Source organism: Mandrillus leucophaeus, unplaced genomic scaffold (genome assembly GCF_000951045.1).
Source record: "Mandrillus leucophaeus isolate KB7577 unplaced genomic scaffold, Mleu.le_1.0 Scaffold957, whole genome shotgun sequence".
Lineage (NCBI taxonomy): Eukaryota > Metazoa > Chordata > Mammalia > Primates > Cercopithecidae > Mandrillus > Mandrillus leucophaeus.
Window position 1 is genome coordinate 92,999 of NW_012110441.1, and position 15,252 is coordinate 108,250.

Consider the following 15,252-nt stretch of genomic DNA (forward strand, 5'->3'; position numbering starts at 1 on the left):
GTGTGGGGCCTGGCCTGCTCCTCAGGGAGGGGGCTGCAGGGTTCCAGGAGGGAGAGGTGATGTGGGTGTGCAGGGCACAGAAGAGCCAGGTGGATGCGGGGGGCCTCGGCCCAGCCCTTAAAGGGGTGTAGCCCAACAGTGCTGTGGGTCTCATGAGAGGGGCCGCAGGGACCCCCTGGATGGCTTCAGGGGGATCTGGCAGGAAGCTGGACTTTGTCCCAAGACTGGGTGTGGGCTCTGGGGGGTTAGGCAGGAGGGGACAGAGAGCAGTTTCTGCGGAACAGAGTGGGGGTTGGGGTGTCCTCAGGTCATTCTCTGCCTCCATGTCCTGGTGTCCCCTGCCCCTCCTGACTGACCTGGGACCTGTGTATTGGCTCCTCCTGGCCCACCTTGGACCCTCAGGACTGTGCTGTGGAATGCTGCGTGGCCTGCAGAGGGGTCAGTGCAGCCCAGGCCAGCTGTCAGGCGAGAACTGTGGGGTGAACGTGGGGAGGCACAAGAAAGACGTAAACGAAGAAGAGTGGCCAGGCCGGGGGTTGGGGTGCCTAACATGTCTGTTCTTCTCTGACAGTCGTGCAGGAGCAGAGCTCACGGCAGCCGGCGGCCGGTGTCCCCTCGCCCAGAGACAGCCGTCCTCTTGCAGGGTCTGCCGTGCTGGAGGGAAGGCTGCTGCTGGAGGTGAGTGCCACCCTTGGTACCTCAAACGCTTGACACTTGGTACTCCGTGTCACGCATGTTCAGACCCTCACCCAGGAGGCCCTTCGGTTGTGATCTTCGTAACTATCAGGACAAGTAGACTCCAGAATATGTTGAAGAAGGGTGTCCCTGGGTCAGAGTCAGCCTCGGGTGTGAGCCTCGTGGGCTGGGACAGGGAAGGCAGCCTGAGAGCTCTCGGCCCTGTGTGCTGCATCAGAAAATCATCCTCATTCTGCACCGTCTGCTTTTGCTTGTCAAAGAGAGAACCTTGTACAAAATTAAGCCTTTTTCCCCCCTAAAATGAAGCATATGGTAAAGTCTGCATTGGGCTTCCCTGGTGTGGTTTCAATCTCGGGGTGGCCTATGTGACACCCTGGAAGCTCTGGGCCTGGGCAGGAAGCTCTGTGATGAGGGGGCTTTTCACCCCATCTCCCCCATCCCCCCGACTCTGAAGTGCTGGGTTTTCCTGTGCTGTAACGCGGGGACTGTTACTCCTCTGGGAGGGGAGACTGTGGACCATTTTCCTAAACAACGTAAGATGGTGGTGTGGAGCCTGCGGGGTGAATCCATTCGCCATTTTGAAGAAAAAGGGGGTTGCTGCCTCCACCAGTGGCTGGAGAGACATGGGGCTGGGTGGTCCCAGGATGGGGCTGGGTGGGCTTGCAGGGAGGAGATGGGGACAACATGGCACTTCCTGGGTAACAAGGTGGGCTCCAGCCAGAACTCAGGACCCCTGGGTGGGGCAGGAGGGCACCAGCCAACCTGCTCCAGATGAGGGTACTGGGTCCCGGATGGCAGGCTGCCCCACAGCCAGCAGCCTCTGGTCTCCCGCGGAGCTGTGCACCCCTGGTGCGTGGGAGAGGCTGCTCGACCCCCGCCGCAGGTCCTCCTGTGTGTCTCCAGGTCAGTTCACAACCCCCAGCTCGCTCTGCCCCACCCTGCTAGTGAATGGGTCCTAGCTCCTGGGGCCTGGGAAGCCTGGAGCCTAGGGGAGGGAGGCCTGGGCCTGGTTCCCTGCTACTGGACTTCCCGTCCTGCTCCCAGCAGCGTGGGATATTTTGGAGCTACCCTCAGGGCAGACTCTCCAAGAAGGCTTTGGAAGAGGCACGGAGGGTCGGGGTCAGGGTCCGCCCGCCCGTCTGCTCCTGGCACTGTGGCCCTCCTGCTGCCCGGTCTGACTCCCCTGCCTGGCCAGAGCGCTGGTCACACTCACTGTGTTTCGGGGGAGGTTGAGTAGTTCCTGAAGTCTCAGTCCACCGCATCTGGTTCATGTCCTCTGGCCCACAGAAGTTTCTGGAAGTTTTCTTAGATTGCATCTGGTAGGTTATATGGTGAGGGTTCCTCACTGCATTGCTAGGGCAGTGAAAGGGATTATATGCTCTTTTTGAAGCTTAAAAGTGTTCAAACAGGGCAAAATAAGCAAAGCAAGCAACAGCAACAGCAAATCCCAGCTTTTAATTCTAATTTTCAATCTCTTCACAATAAACTGAAAAAAGGGAAGTTTATGGCAGGGCACCCTGAATCCATTAACAGCCTTGAGCTGGCACAGGCTTCAGAGTGGCTGTGGCCATGGTCTGTTGATTTAAGATGAGGAAGTTAAGGATTGGAGCCACCAGGTGCCCTTTGGGGCTGAGCCGGACCCAGCATTTCTGTTTGTTTGTTTGTTTATTTATTTGAGATGCTCCACACGTTCAGAGAAACTTTAGTAATGATTTGGAAATGACTCCTGAGAGTGTAGTCTGGACCCGGCGTTTCTTTGTCTTGAGTTCACTGGCTTGTCCTCCAAGCCCCTGCCTTCTCCAGGGAAGCCAAGACAGATGGGCCACAGCCTGTGGCTTCCCCTGGTGCACATCTTGGTGCAGGTGCTAACAGTGGGAGGATGGAGGAATGGGGAGAGGTGGGAGACCGGAGAGGGAAACAAGGGGGAGGGATCCAAAGAGATGTGAGCACCCAGAGCAGGCCCCGAAATGCCTGTACGATACGAGTCAGAGGTTTTCATTCTATTTTTTAGGTGGGCTACAGGGCTATTGGGTTTAGCGGGACTCACTAGTGCCACGGATGTGGTCTCTGTCAGGCTTGGATGCCGTCACTGACTGCTTAACTTCAGCTAGAATTCAAGTGTATGGTTACTGCAGGGGACATTTTGTAACACTTATTTAAAAATTTACCTGCACTAAAGTTCATTCTTTTCAGCATTCAGTGATGTGACTGACACTGTCATGAAGATTCGGAGCCATCCCATCCCTAAACATTTCTCCTCTGCTGCTGTTTTCAGTCACAGCCCCCTGCCCCTGGCCATGGCTGATGTGTGCTCTGCCCCTGCAGCTCTCCCATGCCTTTCTGTGGCTGTCCTGCACACGGAGTCCCACACACGGCCTTTGGAGGTCAGCTTCACTCAGCACAGTGCTCTTGAGATTTGCCCACGGTGCTGCGGGTCACCAGCTGGTTTCTTGTTATTGCTACGGGTTAGGGTTAGGGCGCATCCACGGTGCCGTGGGCCACTGGTTTGCTTCTTGTTATTGATGAGGTATGGACCGACTCCACGTGTCATTCAACTTTTGAGGGATACTTGGGTTGTTTTTAGGGTTTGGTGTTTATGAATAGAGCTGCAGTAGGCATTCACATACAGGTGTTTCTGTGAGCGCAGGTCTTCGTCTCATGAATAGTAAGCGTGTTTTTAACGCGTATCCCCCAGCAGTGAATGAGTGTTTCAAGTTGTTCAGCATCTTTGGGTTTGCACTTGGTATTACTTTTTCCAAAGCCATTTTAATACTGGAATCTTGTTAGGGCTTCAGTTTGGATTTCCCGGTGACTAACAATGCTGTGTATCTTTTCACGTGCTTATTTGCATCCATGTGTCATCTTTGGTAAATGGTCTTTCAGATCTTTTGCACATTAAGAAAACCAGGTCATTTGCTTGTTTTCTATACAGTTGAGAGAGCTCTTTATATATTCTGGAAACGTGTCCTTTCTCATATGTATGATTTATAAATATTTTCTCCTAGTCTGTGGCTTGTCTTTTTATTCTCTTGACAGGATATTCCATTTTGATTAAGTTTAATTTATCAATTTCTCTTTTTGTAGATTGATTTTGTTGCCACATTTCATTACCTAACCTAAGGTTACAAAGATTTTTCTTTTATGCTTTATTCTAAAGTTGTATAGTTTCATGTGCTACATTGTGGTCTATGAGCCACTTTTTGTTAACTTTGGTATAAGATGTCTGAGATAGGGGTCAAGGTTTATTGTTTTTGCATGTGACTGTCCAGATGTCTCAGCACTATGTATTAGAAACACTATCCTTTCCATACTGAATAGCCTTTATACCTTTGTGAAAAATCAATTGGCTGTATTTTTGTGGATCTGTTTCTGGACTCTGTATTCTGTTCTATATATCTGTATTTTAAATCTTTCAGTAATACCACATTATCTTACCTACTGTAGCTTTAAAATAAGTCATGATATCAAATAGTGTGAATCTTTCAATTTTGTTCTTCCTCAGAATTGTTCTGGCTCTTCTAGTTCCTTTGTTTTTCCATACAAATTTTAGAATTAGCTTGACTGATATCTACAAAAATCCCTGCTGGGATTTTGATTGAGATTGTGATATATCAGTAAATCCATTTGGGGAGCATTGGCGTTTGAGCAATACTGACTCTCCCAACCCATGAACATGGTATGTGTCTCTATTTAAGTTTTCTTTAATTAAGTTCATCAGTGTTTTGTAGTTTTCAGCATACATATCCTGCATATTTATGTTAGTCATGTTTAAGTTTTATATTTTTGTTCTTACTGTAAATAAGACTTTTTTTAATTTCAATTTTTAGTTCATTCCTAGCGTATAGAAGTACAATTTATTTTTCTAGGTTGACTTTGTATCCTATGACCTTGCTAAACTCATTAGTAGTCCTTGGAGCTTTTTAAAATAGATTCCATGGGATTTTTTAAAACATAGATTTTATTAGGAGTCTCCAGAGAGACAAAACCAATAGGTTGTATGTGAGGGGCCTTATTAAAGGAATTGGCTTACAAGATCACAAAGACAGACAAGTTTCACAATAGGCTGTCTGCAAGCTGGAGAACCAGAGAAGCTGGTAGTGTGGCTCAGTCCAAGTCTGGAAGCCCCAGAACTACAGAAGCTGATGATGCAGCCCCTAGTTCAAGGTCAAAGGCGTGAGAGCGCCCAGGAGGCCACTGGTGCAAGTCCTGGAGTCTAAGAGCTGAAGAGCCTGGATTCTGATGCCCAAGGGCAAGAGGAGAAAAAGGCATCATTCCCTGGAGGGGAGAGAAAGAGAGAACAGAAGGCAAATTCTCCTCTCCTTGTGCCTGTTTTCCCAACTGGGCCTCCAGCCAATGGAATTGACCCACATTGAGGCTGGTTCTTCCTCTCTCAGTCCACTGAACCACATGCCAATCTTCTCTGGCAACACTCTTAGAAATAATTCTCCACCAACCGTCTAGGCATCTCTCAATCCAATCCAACTGACACTTGAAATGAACCATCACGTAGATTATAACTGTTGTCTGAGAATAGAGACAGTTTTATATTTACTCTTTCAATGTACGTACCTCATTTTTCTTTCTTATTGCACTTATAGGATGTCCAGGACAGTGTAGAATGGGAGTGGTCAAAGAGGCCATCTGCCTTGTTCCTGATTTTAGGGGGAGACCTTTAGTCTTTCAACATTCAATATATGAGCTTAGATTTGCTTTTTTTTTCTTTTTCTTTTTTGAGATGGAGTCTCACTCTGTCACCCAGGCTGGAGTGCAGTGGTGCAATCTCGGCTCACTGCAACCTCCACCTCCTGGGTTCAAGCAGTTCTCTGCCTCAGCCTCCCAAGTAGCTGGGATTACAGGCATCCGCCACCACACCCAGTTAATCTTTTATATTTTTAGTAGAGACAGGGTTTCACCACGTTGGCCAGGCTGGTTTCGAACTCCTGACCTTGTGATCCACCTGCCTCAGTCTCCCAAAGTGCTGGGATTACAGGTGTGAGCCACTGCACCCGGCCTGCTTTTTTTAGTTTTGTTTTGTAAATGCCTCATATCAGATTAAGAAATTTCTCTTTTATTCCTCGTTTTCTGAGAGTTCTTATTGTGAATGGATGCTAAATCTTGTAAAATACTTTTTCTGCATTTATTGAGATGATCATGGTTTTCCTTCTTTAGACTGTCAATGTTGTGCATTACATTGATTTTAAAATGTTGAACTAACCTTGCATTCTTAGGCTAGATCTCATTTATATTTTGCCCAATTCAATTTGCTAATATTCTGTGGGGACTTTTGTGCCTATGCTCATGAGAAATACTTTTTGTGGTTTTCGTGTAATGTTTTTGTGTGATTTTGATGAGTTCGAATATCATGGTAATGCTGGCTTCTTAAAATTAATTGAGGGTTTTCCCTTCTCTTCTATTTTCTGGAAGACATTGTGTAGGAATTGGTATTATTTTTTCCTGAAATGTTTGGTAGAATTCATTAGTTAAAACATCTTATCTGGGAGTTTTTTTTGTTAGAAGATTTTTAAACCATGAATTCAATTTCCTTGAACTGATGAAGTCATCTATTCTTAGGTGAATTGAACTAGTTTGTGTCTTTCAAGGAAATTGGTTCATTTCATCTACTTTATTGAATTTGTGATCAGAGTTGTTCATGACATTACTATGTTGATCTTTCAATGTCTGTAGGTTCTGTGGTGATGTCTCCTCTTTCATTTCATTGGTAATTTGTGTCTTCTCTCACTTTTTCGTAGTCAGTTGAGTTAGAGGTTTATCAATTTTGCTGATTTTTTTAAAAGAAGCAGCTGTTAGTTTTATTTTTTATTTTCAATTTTATTGATATCTGTTCTTATCATTGTTATTTTCTTTTCTTTGATTGGTTTGGATTTAATTTCCTCTTCTTTTTCTAGCATTTTAAGGTGGAAGCTTAGATTATTGAATTTGTCTATTTGTCCATTTTCCATTTCATTACTTTCCACTCTTCTTGTTTGTAATTTATTTCCTTCTACTTGCTCTGGTTTTAAATATTTTATTTTTCTTTAGATACTTAAGATGGAAGTTTAAATCACTGATTTTTTTTATTAACCATTCTTGCTCAATAATGTAAGCATTTAATGCTATAAGCTTCTTTAAGCACCTTTAACTGTATTACCCAAATTTTGGTATGCTCTGTTTTCATTTTCATTTAGTTCAAAATGGTTTCTAATTTTCCTTGGAACTTTCTCTTCAACTTGTGTTATTTAGAAGTATGTTGTTTAACTTACAAATATTTGGACATTTTCCAGGTGTATTGATGCTATTGAATTCTGGCTCAATTTTGTTATGGTCAGAGAATATACTTTTTATGGATTTCTATTCTTTTATATTTGTTAAAGACGATTTTAATATGGTCTGTCTTGATGACTGTTTCACTGCACTGGGAAAATAGGAGTATTCCACTGTCATTGTGTGAGTTGTTCTGTAAACATTAATTATATCCAGTTGACTTGTTGTGTTCAAGTTATCCTTGATTTTCTGTCTAGTCTCAACCTGAGAGAAGAATGTCGACATCTTAAAGTACAGTTGTGGATTTTTATATTTCTCTTTTTGGTCCTTTCAGATTTTGCATTATGTATTTTGGAATTCTGCTGTAGGGTACATACTCTTTTAGGATATTACTATGTTTTCTTCATGAACTGACCCTGTGTGTAAAATGCCTCCTTATTCCTGGTAGTTTCCCTTGTTCTGAAGCCCACTTTGTCTGGTACTAATATTGCATTCCAGCTTTCTTTTCTTTTCCTTCCCTCCCTCCCTCCCTCCCTCCCTCCCTCCCTCCCTCCCTCCCTTCCTTCCTTCCTTCCTTCCTTCCTTCCTTCCTTCCTTCCTTCCTTCCTTCCTTCCTTCCTTCCTTCCTTCCTTCCTTCCTTCCTATAAATACAGACAGGGTCTTGCTCCGTCACCCAGGCTGAAGTGCAGCAGTGTGATCATAGCTCACTGTAACCTTGAACTCCTGAGCTCAAGAGATCCTCCCGCCTCAGCTTCTTGAGTAGCTGGGATCCAAGCATGTACCACCATATCCAGCTAATTAAAATTCTTTTTTATAGAGATAGGGGTGTCCCTTGTTGCTCAGGATAGTCTCGAACTCTTGGCCTCAAGCAGTCCTCCCACCCCGGCCTCCCAAAGTGTTGAAATTACAGGTGTGAGCCCCCACACCCACCGCCAGCTTTCTTTTGATTAATGTTTGCTTGGAGTATCTTACTCCATCTTTTTACTTTTAGTCAATTTATGTCATTATATTAAAAGTTTGTGTTTTGTTGGCAGTGCGTAAGTTGGGCCTTGATTTTTTTTTTAATCAAGTCTGACAATCTCCGTCTTCTAATTGGTGGGTTTGGGTCATGTATCACGTGTGCTGACCCTGTATGTAAAACGTCTCCTTATTCCTGGTATTTTCCCTTAGTAATCATTGATGTTATTGGATTTAAGTCTACTGCTTTATTATTTTTCTATTTTTTTGTTCTCCTCTTTCATCTTTTCTGCCCTCTCTTTGCCTATTGGAATATGTATTGGTATTACATTTTAGCTTATCTATGGGCTTTTGGGGTATGTTTTCTTATTTTTTAGTAGTTGCTGTAAGGATTATAATATATAAATCCTACTTTTAACAAAGTTAAAATTTTACAACTTCAAGTAGAACCTCAAAACCTTAAGCCACATAAATCCTCTTACACTTTTGCCTTATATTTGTCATATGTATTACGTCTATATACATTAAATCCTCCAGACAATATAATTTTTTTTGAGATGGAGTTTTGCTCTTACCACCCAGACTGGAGGCATGATCTTGGCTCATTGCAACCTCCACCTCCTGGGTTCAAGGGATTCTCCTGCCTCAGTCTCCCAAGTGGTTGGAATTACAGGCATGCACCACCACACCCAGCTAATTTTCATATTCTTAGTAGATGGGATTTCACCATGTTTGCCAGGATGGTCTTGAACCCCTAACCTCAGGTGATCTGCCTGCCTAGGCCTTCCAAAGTGCTGGGATTACAGGTGTGAGCCACCATGCCTGGCCCAGACAATATAGTCAGAAATATTTTAAATAACTTGAGTTTAAAATAGTATATATATTTTCCCAGATATTTGCCATGTCTGTTGTTCTCCTTTGGTTCCTGAGGTTTTACATTTCCCTCTGGTATCAATTCTCTTTAAGAACTCTCTTTAGGCCGGGTGCGGTGCTCATGCCTGTAATCCCAGCACTTTGGGAGGCTGAGGCAGGCGGATCACAAGGTCAGGAGTTCCAGATCAGCCTGGCCAACATGGTGAAACCCTGTCTCTACTACAAATACAAAAATTATCTGGGTGTGGTGGCACACACCTATAATCCCAGTTACTCAGGAGGCTGAGGCAGAATTGCTTGTACCCAGGAGGCAGATGTTGCAGTGAGCTTAAAAAAAAAAAAAAAAGAACTCTCTTTAGCACTTCTTATAGTGCAGGTCTGCTGTTGATGAGTCTTTTATTTATCCTTGTTTTTCTTTTGAGACAGGGTCTCACTCTGTTGCCCTGGCTGGAGTGCAGTGGATGATCGTAGCTTACTGTAACCTTGAACTCTTGGGCTCAAGAAATCCTCTTGCCTCAGCGTCTCAAATAATTAGGTGCACACCACCATGCTCAACTACTTTTCAAATTTTCTATAGAGATACAGGGTTGCTGTGTTGCCCAGGTCAGTCATAAACTCCTGACCTGAAGCAGTTCTCCTGCCTCAGCATCCCAAAGTGCTAGGATTACAGGTATAAGCCACCATGCCCAGCTTTGCCTCTATTTGTGATTAATACTTTTGCTGGGTATAGAACTCTGGGTAGTTATTTTTTGTCTAGCACTTTAAATTTGTTGTCCACTATCTTCTGGGTCTCTGTGGTTTCTGATGAGAAATTCACAGTCATTCAAATTATCATTCCCTGTGTGTAATGTGTCATTTTTCTCTGGTTACTTTTGTGACTATTTCTTTATCTTTAATTTTAATTTTGATGCTTAATTATGATGTATCTGAGCTTAGATATTAGAGATTGTCCTGTTTAGGGTTCGCTGATCTCCTTGAACCTGTTCATTTATTTCACCAAATTTGGGAAATTATTCTTTATGTCACCCATCTTTTTCTTCCCCTCCATTTCAGAGACTCAGTTGATGAAAATGTTAGACTTTTTAATATTTCCTCACAAATCTCTGAGACTGTGTTCGTTTTTTCAATGTTTTCTTTCTCAGACTAGATAATTTCAGTTAAACCGTCTTTAACTTCACTGATTTTTTTCTCTGTCACCTCCATTTGCTATTAAACGCATCCAATGAAATGTTTACTTCATGTGTTTTATTTCTCAGTTCTAAAATTTCTTTTTCATTCTCTTTTACAGTGTCTGTGTATCTGCTGGGACTTTTTAGCTTTTTTGAAATTTCAAGAGTCTTTACCTTTCCCTCATGGAGTGTGGTTATATTGGCTCTTTAAGATCCTTAGCTATCGTTACACCGTCTGTGTCATTTCAGAGGTTATTCTCTGTTTATCATCTTTTCCCTTCAATATTAGTCCCATGTTCTGGTTCTCAGGATATACAGTCATTAGGATTGTGTGACAGACAGAATAATGGGCCCAAAGATGTTCACATGCTGATTCCCAGAGCCTGTGAATGTCACTTTACGTGGTAAAAGGGGTCACGCAGATGTCATCAAGCAGGTCCTGAGGTGGGGAGATTATCCAAGTAGGTTCAATGTAATCACAAGAATCCTTAAAAGTAGAGAACCTTTCTCACTGGGCCAGAGAAAGAGATGTGGCAACGGAAGGGTCAGAGTGATGCTGCATAGTTGGCCTTGGCCCTGAGCGAATGTGTGACGCGCAGGCAGCCTCTCGAAGCTGGGAAAGGCAGCAAGATGGTTCCCCCAGGCCTGCAGAAGGAGCACGGCCATGGGGCTCCTTGCTTTAGCCCACGGAGCTCGTTTCAGGCTTCAGCCACGGGCCTGTCGGGAATGTGTTTGTGGTGCTGGAAGCCATGAGTGTGCAGTAATGTACTACAGCAGTAACAGGGAACTAACCCAGACTTCATCCCGGACGCTTTTCACCTGTGCCCTGAGGCTCTGGGTCCCGCGGCACCGTCTAGGGAATGTGGGTTATTTTTTGTTTTGTCTTAGTCACAGCCAGCCCAGTAGTGAGGCTCAGCTTGCAGGTTCTCTCTCCTTCTGGGAGCCTTGTTTCCATATCGGTTTGATCGTCGAAGCCTCTGCTGCACTGGGTGGGTTGGCCCGTGACAAGCAGTCCTTGGGGCCTGGGGCACAGGTTCACGTCAGTGCAGCCCAGAGTGCTTCACGCTGCGTCTCTGTTGTCTGTTGTGTTCCACACCTGCAGCTTGGGGTGAGCCAGGACGCACGTCAGTCTGTACACAGAAGCGGGGTCCTGTCTCCTGCTCTCTCCTCTGCTGACGTCCCCCACCCTGCTGCCTCCCGGGGACTCCTCCTGGTCTTCTGATGAGAAAGACGATGTTTCTCATGGGGTCGTAGCGGCCATTCCTGCTGCGTGGTTCTGTGCAACAGGCTTGCTGCCAGGGCAAAGCGGTGAGAGAAAGGGAGGAAAAAATAACGAGGATTGTTCTCTCCTTGCACAGCAGGGACCCCATTTTGGGGGTTCTCTATCCACAGGGATGGATTTTCTCTCCAGGTGCTTATGTGCACACAAACCCTTGCCACGGCAGGCACAGCAGCCACACGACAGCCACGCAGCGCGTCCTTCCGCCTGCCTTTCACCCTGTCTGCTGAGGGATGAGGCCCTGTTGGAGGTCCTGGGCTAGGGGCCTGACCTCCTCAGCCTCTTCTGTGGCCTCTGACAGCAGCAGTGGTAATACCGGTAACACATAGCGGTGATGGTGGTGGACGCTGGGGTTTTCTCAGTGTGATTGTGTGCCCAGACGCTGTACCTGCCGGAACTCGGTGACACCATGTCAGCTTCCTGGGGCAGCCTTAATGAATGACTGCAAACCACGTGGCTCAAACAATAGGGGTTATTCTTCACAGCCTGGAGGCCAGGAGCCAAAACCAGCGCCATTGGGCTGCAAGCGAGGTGTTGGCAGGAAGGGCTGTTGCCGAAGGCTCTTGGGGAGAGTGTACTCCACACCCCCTCGCTTCTGGAATGTTCTTCCTGTGCATCTCCGTCAGTGTGTCTGAGTGCAAATCTCCCTCTTATAAGGACAACAGTCATACTGGATTTAGGGCCCACCCTAATCCAGTGTGACCTCATCTCGGCTTCACGACGTCTGCCGCTGTCCTATGTCCCAATACAGGAAGGTCACGTTCATGGGTTTGGAAGGAAATGAATTTTGGGGGTCACCACTCAACCCAGTACCACTGTGCTTACCTCACAGCTCTATCGTACCAGACAGGGGAAAGCTCAGGTTGGAAGAGCTCAGGGTTGGGGCAGAAACTCAGGCTTCCCCCACCTCCTGAACCCAAGCCCTGAACTGCTGTTGTACGAAGAGCTCAGCCCTACTCCGCCTGATGCCGCCTCAAGACCGTGAAGCTCATGGACTCACGCAGCCATCGATGACCCTGCGGAGGGGACACCTGCCATTACTTCTGCTTATGCATGGGGAGACGGAGGTGCTGTGAGGTTGTATCTGTCACACCCTCATGAAGACGGAGCCGGGGTCCCCACTGCTGCTTCTCTCTCAGGGGGAGCCTGGAGGAGTGGGGTTTTGACTCCTGGCAGGTCTCTTCCAAACCAGGGCATCCGTGGTGGCCCTGAGCCGAGGCTGCTTCATGCCAGGCAGCCCTGAGGGGCCGAGCAGACTGGAGGGAGGCAGCCTGGCATGGCGCTTGGTGACAAGGGGCAGGGGTGTCAGAGCCAGGGGCACCGTCCTCCCATCGGCCAGGACGAGGACTCAGCTGTGACCCCTCTGGGCCCTGAAGAGCATTTCGGGGGACTTCAGTTTCAAACCTCGAAGCCACTGGGCAGAGGCTGGGTGGTAGTCACAGAGACCTCACGTCCCGCTGGCCGGACGGAAACAGGAAGCAGGCAGGAGGACAGTGTGGCTGGGCCAGACACCTGAGGACGCAGTGCTCACGACAAAACTAGCAGGTGCAGAGGGTTTCTGCCGGCGCCTCACACAGGAGAGAAGAGGGAGCCAAGTGGAGACCCAAGAGCAAAGGGCCCCAAGCAGTTGTCACCTGAACGGAGGGCTGGCTGGGCCTTGGGGCTGTCCTGGGGGCCCTGCTGAGCCAGACGCCCCATGAGCCACATGGCACAGTCTGGGCGTGATTCTCGCTCCTCAGGCAGACCGTCTGGGTAGGAACCAGCCGCCCCGTGAGTCAGGTGGCCGTGCTGACGATGCCCTGGTGGAGGTGAGCCCGGGGGTCCAGTGGGGTTGGGGGGTTGTCAAAGGCGGGGGTGAGGGAGGGGGCGAGTTGGGGCTGGGCAGTGAGCCGAGGCTCCAGCAGATGCAGCTGAAGGAACAGACTTTAAGGGAAGAGGCTGTGAATCAGGCAGCATCCACAGGGCATGAGTCCACGTAAAGCCCTGAAAACCAGAGAGATCGCTGGGAAGTGGTACAGTGGCCACCGGTGCCTGAGCGACTCGGATCGCGTTCTCAAAGTGAATCAACGACAACAGCATCAAGCCACATTTAACGTGAGGGGCCACGTGCTGCGTAGCGGGCGTCCCCGCGTGTGCACGCAGCTGGACGTGCTTCGGAAGCTGCTGAACAGGCAAGGAGTCCTTAGCCACCCAGGCCCCCCATTCTGTGGAAGAGCTCGAGGGGGTCTTCCTCAGCCCTGCAGAGGTGGCAGCTGGGCGACTTGGACACCGAGCCTGGGCCCTTCCCCCAGACCAGCGTCAGAGCACTGGGCGCCTCCACCGCAAGGCTTCTAGGGGGTCTGACGGCCCAGAGAAAGGACCGGGGCACAGATATGGAGGCCCCCAGGACACACGGCACAGGCTCACTCTGGCACCCGCGCCAGCATTGCTGGGTTCTTAAGGAAGGAGGCCACCATGAAAGACAAGAGTGAGCCAACCTGAGAAGGTGAGCTGGAGGGAGCAGAGATGCACGGAGTGAAGAAAAGACAGAGGCCGGAAAGGATAGAGACGTGCAGAATGAAGAAAAAACAGGGAAAGGAGAGGAGAGGGGAGGCAGAGGCAGGAAAGGAGAGGAAAGGAAAGGGAAGGGAGGGGAGGGGACTGGAGGGGAGGGGAAGGGAAGGGAAGGGAAGGGAAGGGCGGAATGAAGAAAAGACAGAGGCTGGAAAGGACAGAGACGCTCGGAATGAAGAAAAGACAGAGGCCCGGCATCTGTGGCACAACGCGGGGACTGCAGTCAACGGTAACTTAATCATACATTTAAAAATAACGAAGATTGTAATTGCATTGCTTGTAACACAAAGGGCAAGTGCTGCGGGATGGACACCCCATTCTCCATGATGTGACTGTCATGCGTCACACGCCTGTATCAAAACGTCTCAGGCACGCCATAAATATATACACCTACTATGTACACACAAGCATTAACATAAAAAAATTCTCTTAAAAAGAAAGACAAAGACAGCTGACATCAGGATCTTCGGAGACCAGTGAAAGCACAGCACTGGCCACGTGAAAATCAGTCGCTGCAGAAAGGAAATTCAGACATGAAAAGGGCTCAACAATTAAAAGCATGAGAGCAAAAGCCCTAACGATCCCAGAGAAGGGTTTGACGTTAAAGCTGAAGAGGTCTTTCCATGAGTAAAGGAAAAAGAGGAGGAAATAATAAAGTCAGGAAAATGAGCAGAGCCCGAGAGACGCCAGGGGTCAGAGCTCCAGGAAGATCGGACGTGAGGGAGTCGTGGAGGGGGAGGCTGAGCTGGCTTCCCAGAGCCGAGGGCATGAGTTTCCGGGTTGGAAGTTCCTGCTGGGATCTCTGTGAGATTCCACACCCTCGGGGACAAGGAGAAAATCCTAAATGCTCCCAGAGAGGAGGGGCGGGTTTCATGGAAAGGATCCAGAGACCTGAACGCAGGAGGCCGGGAGGAAACGCACAAGCGCCTTCCAACCTGGAGTTCACGCACACCCAGGGGCGCGGTCTGAGGTTTTCTTCTTTCAGGTTGTTTCTTGGGAAGCCCCTGGAGGGCTTCTCCACCAGAACCGGCCACAGAAGGGGTTGGGGTGGGGATGGGAGCCCCTCCAGGAGGCGGTGGGAGAGATGGGACCCACCACCCCAGGCAGGACGTCCTCAGACAGAACGGGAGAGGCCCCAGAGAGGCTGGATGGACAGGAACCAGGGCAGAGAAGGTGCTTTCAGCTGAGAGGCTTGTGGGCTACATCAGTGGTGTGAGTGAGCGAGCACCTGGGAAAACGAAGTCAGCAAAGATGCAGCAACTCCAGGCCCACAGAGCGGTTCAGGCAGAGTGGGGGATTTACAGGCCATGCACACCCGGGTGACAGGAGCTCTGCAGGGGTAGCTGAGGCGGTCATGACACAGCCAGATTAGGAAGGTGGGGCCAGAGTGTGCCCGGGCACAGGGCAAGGCGGGCGCAGGGCAAGGTGGGCACAGGGCGAGGCTGGCCCAGAGCGTGCACGGG

The 15,252-nt window shown here is 48.2% G+C and overlaps 1 protein-coding gene across 1 annotated transcript in view; it reads left to right on the forward strand.

The window, feature by feature from the left end:
• AHRR (aryl-hydrocarbon receptor repressor) overlaps nucleotides 1–15,252 on the forward strand; it is a 132,275-nt gene that overhangs the window by 67,581 nt on the left and 49,442 nt on the right. The window contains 1 exon segment of the mRNA XM_011970587.1: nucleotides 572–678. Coding sequence (XP_011825977.1) covers nucleotides 572–678 — 107 coding nt within the window.